This window comes from Salmo salar, chromosome 02 (genome assembly GCF_965601325.2).
Source record: "Salmo salar chromosome 02, fSalSal1, whole genome shotgun sequence".
NCBI classification, from domain to species: Eukaryota; Metazoa; Chordata; class Actinopteri; order Salmoniformes; family Salmonidae; genus Salmo; species Salmo salar.
Genome location: NC_138292.1, coordinates 26,326,371 through 26,340,673, shown reverse-complemented (window position 1 = coordinate 26,340,673; position 14,303 = coordinate 26,326,371). Strand labels below are relative to the sequence as shown.

The window sequence follows — 14,303 nt, the reverse complement described above, 5'->3', positions numbered from 1 at the left end:
AACAGGCAACATGCACATCCAGAAAGGCCTTTCAGAGAGTTACATTTTGGATCAATCGGATCAATGAAATCACATGATCAGTTATCTTCTCTGCTGAAAAAAAGTTGTCCCGTAAAGAAAAACATTTCTCAATGCAGCTTATCTTTGTGTGGACCTATAGAGGAGGATTAGGCAGGGAACCCCACATAAGGCTTTGACACTAAAGTTGACATGGTTTCCCCCCGTGTGTGTCATCGTTGCTCTTTCTGTCTCGGAAAGCAGTTGGGCAGATATGCAAAAACAGGTGTTAGGGGTGAAGGAGTAGGGGTGAAAGGGAAACCACTGGACCGTTCAGATGGTTGAGTGTCCCTCTCACCCACCCACCCATTCTCTTAGTAAAATTGAAAAAACATCAGGCATAGTACAGAACGAATGATTGGTCAAGACTCTCCATACTACAGTATGTCTTCTCAACACAATGGAGGTTAATTTATAGGGCCAATGCAGATGTTTTTATATCAATATCAAATCCTTTCTTGGTAACAATTAAGTACCTTACTGTAATAGTTTTCAATTAAAATGGTTAAAAGAATATAAAAGATTTCTCAAACAAGAATTTAGCTAAGACTGTCTGGGAGTGGTCTGAGTAGGGAGAGGAAAAATAGCTGTTATTGGCAGAGAAGTTTGGAACTCTCGTTGTGATTGATCTATTAAGTCATTTACCACCTGGTGATGTCACCAGCCAAGCCAAAACTCCACCCATGCAAAACCTGCTTGTTAGGTCCTGTGTAGATTGTATTTTCAACCAGCAAATATCAGGAAATAACACTGATCAAATTTCTTCACACTTTTACAGTGTTAGTTTCATCAGCTGTATAATATGATACAAAATACAGGAAAACTGAATTTTGACTGAACTGGTCCTTTAATCAACATAAATATCTTTGAAAAACAGAGCCTTAAATTTCCAAGCTTCACTACTGTATAACGTATTACTAAAGATGCTGCATGCATTGTAAAGAGTGCAAGGTCTGACCATTGACCCCACAGTAGAAGCCTACATGCCTATTTCATTAATGATAATAGTTTTCACATTATCCATCTCACACCCACATGAAATGCTGCACCATCAGGCTAATGCATGTGCTATTTCAGGTAGACAGGTTGTAGTTGGGTTCTATGTTGTTACAGCCTCTCCGGCCTCTCTAGTGTTCAACATCCTGTCAAAGCTAAACAAAGTGCAAACGGTTTTCTCTGAGCACTGTACTTCAGCCCATTACAACATTTCAGTAACCTGCGACTGTGATGTGGGTGGGAAAAAATGAATAAGTGTGTGTGCCTTTTAAGATCATAAATATGATTAAAGAGATTAATCTGGCATAACCTGTGCGTAGTTACATTTCAAACTGTCAGTCTCAGCCTAACACTTTATTTTGAAATTAGATAATAAACCAAGATCAATAACTTGCCAGATCAACTCTGTATACTGTAGTAACCAATCATATCTCACGGATGCTCCCATGACAGACCAATCAGGGCTAGATGAGGTTAAGAGGAGGGACTGAGAAGAGAGAAGAGGTAACCACCCTTTCCCTTACCAAAACGGACACCCAGCCAACCCTGTCATTCAACAGCCAGGCCACAATGCGTGTAGGGTCGACACTCTCCACAGTGGGTGGGTTGAGTCACTCGTGAACTGGTGAGTCTCTCCATCGCACTGAACACCTCCGCTTTACTTCACTTTCCGTCCCTGCATGGTCTCCCAAGCCAATTTTTAAAAATGTCTCTCTTTTTCTCTCTCACTTTTTCTCTGTAACTCTTTCTCTTCACTATCTCCTCTCTGTTGCTCCTGTCATCTAGCTGGTGTCTCTGTGGTTTTTAGCTTCAAAAGGTTCCTCGCATGCAACTCCAGCCTTTACATGTGAGTAGAGGAGAGGCCCTCTGGTTTTTCATGTGTTGTCAGAGGATGTTGAAGGTATGTCAGTGCACACTAGGTTTTCTCCTTAGCTTTATGGGCTATTGAGCACATGTAGATTTGCTTGTGGTAATATTGAGGCCTGCATACTGTAGGCCTAATGTCTGTCTGTAGCCCGCTACTGTATGTGTGATATTCAGTAATCATATCGCCATCAGTACCTGATTTCTGATGGGACTGTCCTGTATGGGGATAGCCAGGGAAGATATACTCATTCAACTTTGTGGATCGATTAGTTTGTATGGATGGTTGCATTGATGGTGGATCAAGCTGTTGTTAAAGGTGCTACATGTAACATTTCTACCTGCAATAGTCCTGATGTCAATAATAATGCATTTTACTTCTATAACACATGTCAGTATCAGTAAAGGAACATACAGTCGTGACTCAAATTATTGGCACCCTGATAAAGATGAGCAAAAAAGACTGTATAAAATAAATACAAGCTATGCTGAAAAGATTTTAAAATTGTATTATTTTTACTAATACAATTGCTCAGAAAAATATATTTAGTTTAACAACTAATATTTTCTTTCTCAAAAAGATAGGGGTCAAAATGATTGGCACCCATGTTTTCAATACTCCGGCACCCTCCCTTTGTGAGGGTAACGGCTCTGAGTGTTTTTCTAAAATGTTATAAGAGATTGGAGAACACATTGGGAGGGATCTTAGACTACTCCTCCATACGGAATCTTTCCAGATCATTGATATCCTTTGTCTGTGCTTATGGCCCTCTTCAATTCAAACCACAAGTCCAGAGACTGAGATGATCATTGCAAAATGTTGATTTTGTGGTCAATTAACCATTTCTTTGTGGAATGTTATGTGTGCTTGGAGTTATTGTGCTGTGGCCAGATGACATGAAAGTAGACATCTCTGGCCATGCAAGAAGGATGTGATATACAGAAACGAACCGCATACCTACTGTAAAATATGGAGGTGGATCTTTGATGTTATGGGTCTATTTTGCTTCCACTGGTCCTGGGGCCCTTGTTAAGGTCAATGGCATCATGAAATGTACCCAGTACCAGGACATTTTAGCCACAATCCAGGTTGCATCTGACAGGAGGTTGAATCTTGGCCAGAAGTGGATCTTCCAGCAAGACAATAACTCCAATCACACATCAAATTCCACAAAGAAATGGTTAATTGACCACAAAATCAACATTTTGCAATGGCTCTCTCAGTCTCTGGACTTGAACCCCATTGAAAACCTGTGGTTTGAATTGAAGAGGGCACTCATTCCATTAGCACAGATGAAGGATATCAATGATCTGAAAAGATTCTGTATGTAGGAGTTGTCTAAGATTCCTCCCAATGTGTTCTCCAGTCTCATAAAACATTTTAGAAAAAGGCTCAGTGCCGTTATCCTCACAAAGGGAGGGTGCTGGAGTATTGAAAACTGAGGTGCCAATAATTGTGACCCCTATCTTTTTAAGAAAAAAAAGTATTGTTAAACAAAATCTCTTTCTGTGAGCAAAATTGTATTAGTAGAAAATAATAGGATTTACCCTTTTTCCAGCATACAATATAGCTCAGTATTTGTATTATGTATTTTATACAGTATTTTCTGCTCATCTTTATCAATCATTTCTGTCGTGACTTGATGTCCTACTGGTGGAAATAATAGAATATAATTTTAAAAAATGCACTCATTCAATTCTCTAATATACAGTAAATAGTCAAATTAATGTCAGTAAAGACGTTCTATAAATGTTCACCCTATAAAGTATTACTGTACCAACAAAAATAGGGATGAAGTGATGCTGGAATACATTGTACGATAACTGCTATTCTGCAGCTTCACTTACGCATGAACTTCATTGTCATTTTCGAGAAGGGTGGTCAATTGAATTAAAGCAGTTGCTTCTCAACAATAAGAAATTCAAAAATGTGATTGTAGGATCCCTCATGTTGCGTACAGAAAGTTTAGCAACAACATCTAAATCAGAATATGATAATTTCTATGATCTGTTGTGTCCCCACCACCAATAACCAGTGTTATTGAGCCTTGAATGACTGGCCTTTGTATGTCTGTGTCTTGCAAGGATAATGTATTGCACATTTGTGGACAATGTGAATCCATTATCTGGTGCATAAATACGATATAGGGGGGTGTATATGGTCAATATACCACAGCTAAGGGCTGTTCTTAGGCATGACGCAACGCGGAGCCGTGGTAGATGGCAGCCCCCCCGCACCTCTCTGATTCAGAGGTTGGGTTAAATGCGAAAGACACATTTCAGTTGTATGCATTCAGTTGTACAACTGACTAGGTATCCCCCTTTCCCTTTATTGGCCATACACCATAAACCCCTGAGGTGCCTTATTGCTATTATAAACTGGTTACAAACATAATTAGAACAGTCAAAATAAATGTTTTGTCATACCTGTGGTATACGGTCTCATATACCATGCCTTTCAGCCAATCAGCATTCAGGGCTCGACCTACCCAGTTTATAATATGATATAATCTATAATAATACAGAGGCCATACTGAGGCATCGTATAACAGTTGTCCGTGGCCATCAGTATACTATAGTTGAAGAGAAGTTAGTTTTAGTATTTTCACTCTGGGGTCTATAGACCCATTCAGCAAACAAATCACATTTTGGGTGTTTAGTAATATGTAAGCAAATAAAGGAATATATTACTTAAAATATTGAGTTCATACTTTTGAGAGTGGAACTGAAGCTTTGTTTGACTACGTGTGTGTTGGAAAGAGATTAAGCATCAATTACAGTAACGATGACATTAAAGTGCTGTCATTTCAGTACCGGTATGTCTACTTTCGATCTTATCGACTGTCGCCGTCGGCGGATAGAAATGGAGTTACTGTACTAAGCTGAGGTTACTGTGCCAAAGTGCTCCATGGGACAGTTCTCTCAGAGACAGGTCAGCTGGAGGAGCAGAACAGAGGATACACAACCACACATCACACACATAACTGACCACTTGGATTTTTTTAATGAAGGGGATTTTAATGAGTTCAAAAATAAAGTCAGTTTTAACCTGTTTGCAGTGGTGTAAGTAAAAATACTTTAAAGAACTACTTAAGTAGTTTTTTTCAGTATCTGTACTTTACTATTTATATTTCTGACAACATTTACTTTTACTCCAATACATTCCTTAAGAAAAATATGTACATTTTACTCACATACATTTTCTCTGACACCGAAAAGTACTCGTTATATTTCGAATGCTCAGGCAGGACAGCTATATGGTCCAATTCACGTATCTATTAATATAACACGTTGTCATCCCTACTGCCTTTGATCTGGCTGACTAAATGCAACTACTGCGTTTGTAAATGATGTCTGCGTGTTGGAGAGTGCCGCTGGCTGTCCGTAAATAAGAAAACCAAGAAATTCTTGCCACCTGGTTTGCTTAATATAAGGAATTTGATGTAAAGCATTTTGTTTTACTTTTTACGTATAACAATTTAGTACTTTTTCCACCATTGTAATTAAGTACATTTAAAAACAGATACTTTTAGACTTTTACTCAACTAGTATTTTACTGGATTACTTTTACTTTTACTTTAGTCATTTTCTATTAAGTTATCTTTACTTTTACTCATGTATGACAATTGAGTATTTTTTCCACCACTGCTGTTTAGTAGGATTGTGCACAATATAGTACAGAACTGCGGTTAATCCACTTTTGTAAATTGACGTGACCCATTTCTTTTCGACACAATCCTGTCATATCAAGACTCACTACTGCATGTTCCAATAGCACAATTTGATTTATACCACATACAGCACACTGATACAACTGTAGATGCCTATCTAAACCAAATTACAGTACATTATAGGTTGTTGTTGATCAAACAAACTTGTCGTCTGTCTGTGAAGCCTGTGTGTACTGGCATTAGTCATAGTGTCATATTCTGAGGAGGTTTGTGGCTTCTGAGCGTATACCTGAGAGATTAATTTCAAAGCTGACATGAAACATAACATTTCCACACATCAACCAGATATACAGCCTCCGCCACTTATTTTTTTTTACAGAGGTCAGATATTAGACGTGCTAAAAATATCTGTGAAATATGCTGTACTTCATCAACCACAGAATTGACAGACCTTTTAAGCCCCAGATTGCCACACAAGGACTTCAGGGGAAATGGACTTAAAGATAATATCATGAATGGATATAATTTAATACGACATGTTCTTGAGATTCATTTCACTTCATGCTGCAGACTGTGAAATGCCACTCAATATTTATTGATATGTAACATGATCGACATATCAATTGCTCCTGTAATGTTGAACTTTTTAAGTCATTCTTGCATTGTGTCAGTCCCTTTCGGGCTGTGAATTTCCAAAACCCTAGTAACCAACAGCACATTATCAACCTAACCTACGTCAGCAGGTGATATGATCTGCCATCTGAGTTTCCAACCCCCTCTTCTCTCACCCCTGATAGCTTGAAAACATCCTAAACGTCTGGCATCGATGGAAAAACACTAAGAACCAGAGGCGTGGGATATAATCTATTTATCACAACCGCAATCTCTGCAATTTACCTATTTATACAAATACATTTTCCAACTTGCTATCTGCCATTTTTATTTCTCAGAAACATTACAAAAAATGATCACATTTAGATAATTTCACTGTCTCCTTTTTCCTATAGGTTGAATGGCGTTGTCTCAAACAGTTTCCAAACCATCTCCGATCCACCTGCCCAGCTTCTCTTCCCATCACTCCTCCCTTCCTCCTCCAGACTTCTAAGATGATCCGAGTTCACAACACCCAGTACTCCCTCTTCCTGCGCCAGGCAGATGTCCTGCGTCGCTCGGGGACGCTGTGTGATGCTGTTATCTCAGTGGAGAGCCAGGTGTTCAGGGCCCATCGGCTGGTGCTGGCCTGCGCTAGCAAAACCCTGGAGCATCAGCTCACCCTGCAGGCTGCATACTCAAACCAGCCCGATCGCCTCGACCAACCTCACCACTGTAGTCTGGAGCTCCTCTCTCCACACACCTTCCAGCAGGTCCTGGACTTTGCCTACACCGAGACACTGGAGGTCCCTGTGGATGATCTGCCCCAGCTTCTGAGGGCCGCCAAGCTCCTGGAGATGCATTCCCTGGAGGAGCAGTGTCGCAGCCAGCTGAAGAGAAATCGGGGGTGCCTGAAGAGAGAGAGAAGAGAGTTGAGAGAAATAAGAGAAGTGAGAGGAACGAAAGAAACTGGAGAAATGACAGAAACAAGAGTTCAGATAACAGAGGAGAGAGATGAGAAAGAATCCCTGAAAGGAAGTCCCATTCCAGAAGAGGGGGATCCCCAGACAATTCCCTCCATTGATCTGGAGCCCCAGAGCAGCCCATTCACTGAGGACCCCACTCTTCCTGACACTAGGGATAACTCCTCTGGTTCATCACCACCACAGAGAAAAAGGCCAAAGCTACTCACACCCACACTAGTGGCCACCACACCGCCTCCATCCAGAGACAGTGTCATCGCCACCACTGCTGCCACCATCCAACCCCCTCCTCCTCCTCCCCCAGCGTCGAGGATCATGTGGCACCAAGTCAACACCCTGAGGAGGATGGCCTTGAACTATAACGACATCCTAGCAGCCAGTTCCTCTTCCCTTCACCCCTCACAGCACGTGGTGACATACCCCTTCCACCTCTCCACTCCCCACATGTACCCCCTGCTAACGTCCTCACGCCCACCCCAGGTCCACAGCGCCGTCCTGGGCTACCCGGGCTTCCTGCATCCATACCACCACCCCCTGTTCTCTGGGTCCCGGGAGCTGGGGGACATCCTGAAGCAAGGTCTGCTGGGAAAAAGAGACCCGATGGATAAAGTGTTGATAGGTGGAGCACTAGGGGAAGGGCAAAGGTAAGACCGCTCTGGAGGGGTTTTATACTACGGACGTTTCAGTTTTCATTCTTCTCCTTCTTTCCCTGTTCTCATTTCTACAATATAGTTCAGAATCTCCCTAATTTGCTTACATTAAGTAGCACATATCGACACAGCTATCTGACTCATTGTCGTTTGGGTGGATCTGAGTGAAAGTTCTCCTGCTCTTTCCTACAAGCAGAGTTTCCCCTGTCTCCAGTTAACCCTCTCCTGTCTGTCATATTCACATGATGTATATTATGGATGTAGATGGTCATTCATATTAGCTGTGTCCAAACCACAGAACAGCTGCTGAAGTCATGTTATGTGGTCTGTCCCTTGATGGTGGCATTACATTGTATCTGGTTTTACAGTGAAGCTACTTCCTCTTTTCTAATGCAGAGACATGAAGTACAGTAGGGTGTAAATGAAAGGCTCTATAAAGCAGTTTTCCACATAGTATCTAAAGGGGGAGCCCCCTTAGTTTCTCCCCTCCCTTGCAAATATCAACCATGAAAGACATTCAGATCCACTATAGATCGGTTACAAACTGTTTCAGTCCTGTTCTTAATTAAACAATGTCTGCCTATTTTATATTTATTTAACTTTTATTTAATCAGGGGAGTCCATTGAGCCCTGAGGACAACAAATTTAACACGAACATTCCAATAAAAATAATATATAAAGAAATTAGGTTTACAATTTGGTATAAGGTCCCCGTAATACACATTGCACACACACACACACACACACACACACACACACACACACACACACACACACACACACACACACACACACACACACACACACACACACACACACACACACACACACACACACACACACACACACACACACACACACACACACATGATACATACTGCACTCCCTCAGATATCACCTTGATCCCCAGGTCAGAAATAACATGTGGCTCAGATCAGAGTACTACAAAGTACTACAGAATGAGTGTAAGTAGTCTTAAAACTGTGTTTATGTGATCCTGTTTCAGTGTGGAAACTGTCGGTCGTCAACATCTCTCTGACTTCCTCCTCCCTCCTGTTGCTGATCTCTGAGGTTTATCTGATATCTGTGTCCATTTCATTTAGGTGGCGCAGGAAACCATCTAGCAGACTTTGTAGCAGATTTGTCACTTTTGTTTATTTGGGGGATTTTAGGGCCACAAAGAGCGTTACCATTCTTCCTTTAATCTCTGAAAAATCATTCACCTATGGTTTTTCAGTCTAGCTAACAAAGTGCGTCAGATGCTGTGGAAAGTCCCTTTTCTATGTGACACTAAACATACAGTACCATTGTAACGCTTGGCCTCTTCCTCAGAACCCCAACCTACGACAGTTGGGTGCTTACGTTTGACATCAATAGACAGGTACATATAGCCTGCGGTTGGAGAGGCAGGGGAGAAGGACAGGATGTCTAAAGATGGTGTGCAAGTCAATCTGCTTTGGCCTGACATTCATTGCAACACATCAACTGGGTTATCTAATAGTGGTTCGGTGACCACCATGCTCGCGTGTTTGCCTTACAACAGTTACATTGACTCTTGTCCTTGAAATAAAGTTTTATTTTGAACCTGTCTTCTATGGGGCCAGATACTCCCAGGAGCATCCAGCAAGAACCCAGGACTGTCAGCACTGCAGCAAGGTCCTCCTGGGCAGCTCATGGCTGCAGGCCTCAACCACTAACCCCTCAGGTACTGTAATGTCCCAACATTCACTCAGTGCTTTTTCACTAGACCTCTAACTGGGATACATTGCAAAAAGCATAATCTCAAAATGTGAATATTGTATTGGGAGCTGTACAGAACTAAGACGTGTCTGTATTCTTAATATTCTAATGGATACATGGCAGTGACATTTCTAACAAAGTGTGACCCTTAACCTCTATTGTCATAGGGACAGAGCATATAGGAAACATGAGAGAGAGAAGAGTGCCTGAGGGAGAACGAGAGAGAGAGTAAGAGAGTGAGAGAGAAAGAGTGGGGGTGATAAAGGAGAGGAGAGAGAAGCATGTCTTATGAAGAACGAGAGAAAGAGAGTGAAAGAGTGGGGGAGAGAGAAAGGGTAAGAGAGAGAGAGAGAGTGAGAGAAAGAGAGTGCGAGAGAGAGAAGTGTGCCTTAGGGAGAACGAGAGTGAAAGAGTGAGAGAGAGAGAGGGAGAGCAAGAGTGTGTGAGAGAGAGAGGGAGAGAGATACAGAAACAGAAAGACAGACAGAGTGAGTGAGTTGTGGCTTTGTGCTGGCGGTGCAGCAGTGCGGTAAGCTGGCAGAACAAACAGTACGCTCTGCAATGTGCTGGTGGTTTTGATACAGTGCCAAAGGGACAAAAAGCTTACATCTTTTTTCCCCTCTATGTAGGGTGGTCAAATCAGCCTCACATCTTTACAGTCTGTGTTTGTGTGATGGGGTTACCACTGTCACTCGCTCGTTACAGTACGACTGAGAGACGGTATTCATGTGACTCGAGATTATCTCCACTGATTGTCTCCACCAAATTGAATGGAGAGCCAAGAGTAACTCATTTCGTTGAATAATGAGTGTTTCACTGACTTCAACTGGTCACTTTTATCAGGCTTGATCATTTTAGTCCCCATAAGTGGGATACTTATCAAGCTTAGACATCAGAGGTTTGTGCGTTCTAAGCGAGAGGCCAAGGAAGGTTTGGACAGGAAGCTAATTGAGAACAGGCTGAATTGTAGCGATAGAGGAGTGAACACTTTATTGTGGTCTTGGTCCTTGCTCTCCCCCACCTCTCTCTCTCTCTCTCTCTCTCTCTCTCTCTCTCTCCCCTCTCATCATCTCCACCCCCCCAGCCCCCCACCCCTATTCAGCATCCTGTATGTGTTCTACAGGGCCCCATAGTGATACTGTTTTACACAGTTACTAACTGCCACCAAAGGGCTAGAGAGCTGACAGCTCTACTTCAGAATCACACCTCGGTCAGATTATAGAGAAATACAAAGGTACACGATGAGAGGAAACCAAGGTTCTTCTTGTCAATTTGAACCTCGTGAAAGGATGTGGTGTATTTATAAAACTATCTCTGATAAAAGGAGGTCTTATTTATCGTTATCTAGGTGTGACAAACAAAATTATGCTACATAACAGTTGTATAATACCATTTCATACAATACCCACTGTAATAAAATAAAATAAAGTAATCTTTGAACTTATCGTCACAAAAGAAGACAACAAAAAATGTTTGAGTGAAGAAGGTTGCTGCTATGACAACAGTGAGCCTTTACAGTCATGAGTGTGACCCCTGTCCTACAGAGAATCCATCTGCATGCAATGTGGCTGAGCTCACATCACCCTTTAGTGCTATTAGTAGGTCATCACTCTGGCCTGACACTATTGTTTAATCGGGTAATGGTCACCAATGATTGTGCTGATAAATATAGACATGTGAGAAAACAATTAACCCATACACCCAATTATACAGGCTGCAGTGGGGAGCACAGGGGGAAAGTCAGGAGAAGAAACACATTACAGAATAGAAATGGAGCTAAGCTAGGTTCATTAATACTGATGTTCAGTGGACGGTTCTGTCTGTATACACATAATGTATATTCATGTAAAGTTAACTATAACTAATTATAAGTTACTCATCACAAGATACTAAATGAAAAAATGAATTTATATGACATGGAATGATTACAATTCTACCCCCACCCCCTCTTGTTGCTCTCTCCTCCCCAGGCTCAGGTGAGACTTCTCTGGGGTGTAAGTACTGTGATCGTGGCTTCAGGGTGGAGAGGTCACTGCCGTCCCACCGGCGAGATCAGGGAGGAGAGAAGCCCTACCAGTGTAAACGCTGCTCCAAGAGGTTCAGCCTCAAACACCAACTGGATACACACCATCGGGTACACACAGGTATTATATCCCCCTGTGTGTGTGTGTGTCTGTGTGTGTGTGTGTGTGTGTGTGTGTGTGTGTGTGTGTGTGTGTGTGTGTGTGCGCGTGTGGTTGGGGGTGTGGGTGTAGGTGTAGGCGTGGGTGTGTGTTTCAATGTGTCAGTCATTGTGTATGTGCTTGCCTGCTCACTCTCAATGTCAACCCCAGGAGAGAAGCCGTTTGAGTGCCGTGTGTGTGGCCAGCGGTCAAGGGACTACTCAGCCATGATCAAGCACCTGCGGACCCACGGCGGGGCCACACCCTACCAGTGTACTGCCTGCCTGGAGTTCTGTAGCAGCCTGGCTGCCATGCAGAAACACCTGAAGAACCACCCGCTGCAGGACTTCGCCCCAGACTGGACCATCAGCAGCACCTACCTGTACACATGCCATACCTGAGCTAGCTTGAAGGCAAATGTAATGTCAACAGAGAATCATTTTACTGCCAAACAAATACATCTCAGGGAGACTAACTCAAAGCATGTAATGTACATACATGGTAACAAGACACCAGTTACCGTAGAATTTATCCATGTACTCCAAAAGTGCATGGAGTACGTCAATGCATATTTCCACCACTAGAGGGACACTGGGTCTCAGAAAAGAATGTAAAACATGTCTAGCATCAGCAGCATTATCATTATCAAGCACAGTATTATTACCATTCTATCATGGCTGCACCTGAAGAGTCAGTCACTTACAAGAGACAAGGAAAGGAAACATCAAGACTATTTAGAGGCAGCAAAAAATGTGTCCTTGTTTCATACGAATGTTTCCATCTATGTTTGGCCGTTATCTCTCTCAAGACGACTTGGAGCAATCCTTTTGTACGCAAATTCTTGATTTTCATTTAGCCATATGTGTTTAGTACATTTACATCTTGTTCGATTCATATTTACAGTGCCTATAGAGTCTGCACCTCCTGGAATTTCTTTGCACTTTTTTTGTGTTACAAAGTAGGATAGAAATATATTTAATTTTATTTTTTGAATCATTAATCTACACAAAATACTCCCTAATGTCAAAGTGAAAAGAAAATTCTACACATTTTTATAAATTAATAACAATTAAATAACTAAAATATAGTAGCTGCAGAAGTACTCATCCCCTTTGTTTAGGCAAGCCTAAATAAAGTAAAATTTGTCTTAACAAATCACATAAGTTCTATGGACTCCCTCTGTGTGAAATAACAGGGGTTGACATGATTTTTGAACGACTACCCCTTGCTCTGTCCTCCATACATACAACATATGTAAGGTCCCTCAGCCAAGTATTGAATTTGAAGCACAGATTCAACTACAAAGACCAGGGAGCTTTTTGAAAGCCTCATAAAGAAAACCAGTGATTGGTAGATGGGTAACAATAACAAATCAGACATTGAATATATCTTTAAGCATGGTCAAATTAATAATTATGCTGTGGATTACGTATTAAACCACCCAGACACATCAAAGATGCAGTCGTCCTTCTGATCTGAGCTGCAGGACAGTAAGGAAACTGCTTAGGGATATTATTATGAGGTCATTGGTGATTCTAAAACAGTTACAGAGTTCAATGGCTGTGATGGGAGAAAACTTAGGATGGATCAACAACATTGTAGTGACTTCACAATAATGACCTAAATGACAGAGTGAAAAGAAGAATACAAATATACAGAATAAAAATAATCCAAAACATGCATAAAGGCACTAAAGTAATACTGCAACAACAACAAAAACATGGCAAAGGAATACACTTTTTGGCCTAAATGCAAAGCCTTATAATGTACTTATCTAATCAAGGTATATTAGTGTCTTCCACTTTGATATTAGAGTATTTTGTGGAGGCCATTGACCAAAAAAATACAATTAAATCCATTTTAATTCCACTTTGTAACACAATATAATGTGAATAAATCCAAGGGGGGTGTAGCCTTTCTATAGGCACTGTATATTTGCTTTAGCCTGTTGCTATTTTAATGATAGTATTGATATAATAAATGTACAGGCAGATGGCCTGTTTTTGTATTGATTGTAGATCCTCACACAGTCACACCCAACAACAAAGAAACAGTAGCCTGTCAAACCTTAATGACCATTGATTTGCTCTGAACTTGAGTATGAATGCGTTTTGGCATAAATTACACAGCAGCTGGCATGCAGATTGTATTTGCAATTATTATCTTTTCAGAGAATAAATGTTTTAAATAAATATTTATTTATTTTGACAGGTTGTCTGTGTCAGTGTTCTACCATTTTACTTACAGTACTTTTTAGATAAAACTATGATCTCATTATTAAACAATATCTAACATCTTATTCATCTGGTCCAAACAATCCTCATAATTTATCTGAAATATCTATCTGAAAAGCAGTATTCACTAAGGTAGCACTTTAAACAATCAACGCAACGGTCAGTCTTAAATAAACGAATGTTCTACATTTAAAATTACAGTTGCTTATTATTTTTAATTAAAATATTTTAGGCGATTATAATCAGTTAATGTGGAAACCTGAGAGCACCTGATATCACAGAGTAGTGATCTGATCCTGGCTCCCATCACACTCGTTCACTTCACCCGTTCCTCTTGGATGTTGTCTATAGTGAA

At 41.1% G+C, this 14,303-nt stretch overlaps 1 protein-coding gene across 2 annotated transcripts; it reads left to right on the top strand.

Moving 5' to 3' along the window:
- Positions 1-1,576: 1,576 nt before the first annotated feature.
- Positions 1,577-13,922, top strand: LOC106577891 (uncharacterized). 2 transcript variants are annotated; one of them, XM_014156333.3, is made up of 6 exons: positions 1,584-1,678; positions 1,840-1,900; positions 6,596-7,806; positions 9,417-9,517; positions 11,523-11,696; positions 11,886-13,922. In XM_014156333.3, exons 2-6 carry the CDS (start codon positions 1,880-1,882, stop codon positions 12,113-12,115), a joined length of 1,737 nt encoding a protein of 578 aa, XP_014011808.3. In that variant the 5' UTR covers positions 1,584-1,678; positions 1,840-1,879; the 3' UTR covers positions 12,116-13,922. The 2 variants fall into 2 exon arrangements, with proteins under 2 accessions (XP_014011816.3, XP_014011808.3); XM_014156341.3 differs by lacking the exon at positions 1,840-1,900 and having other exon boundaries at positions 1,577-1,678.
- Positions 13,923-14,303: the final 381 nt, after the last annotated feature.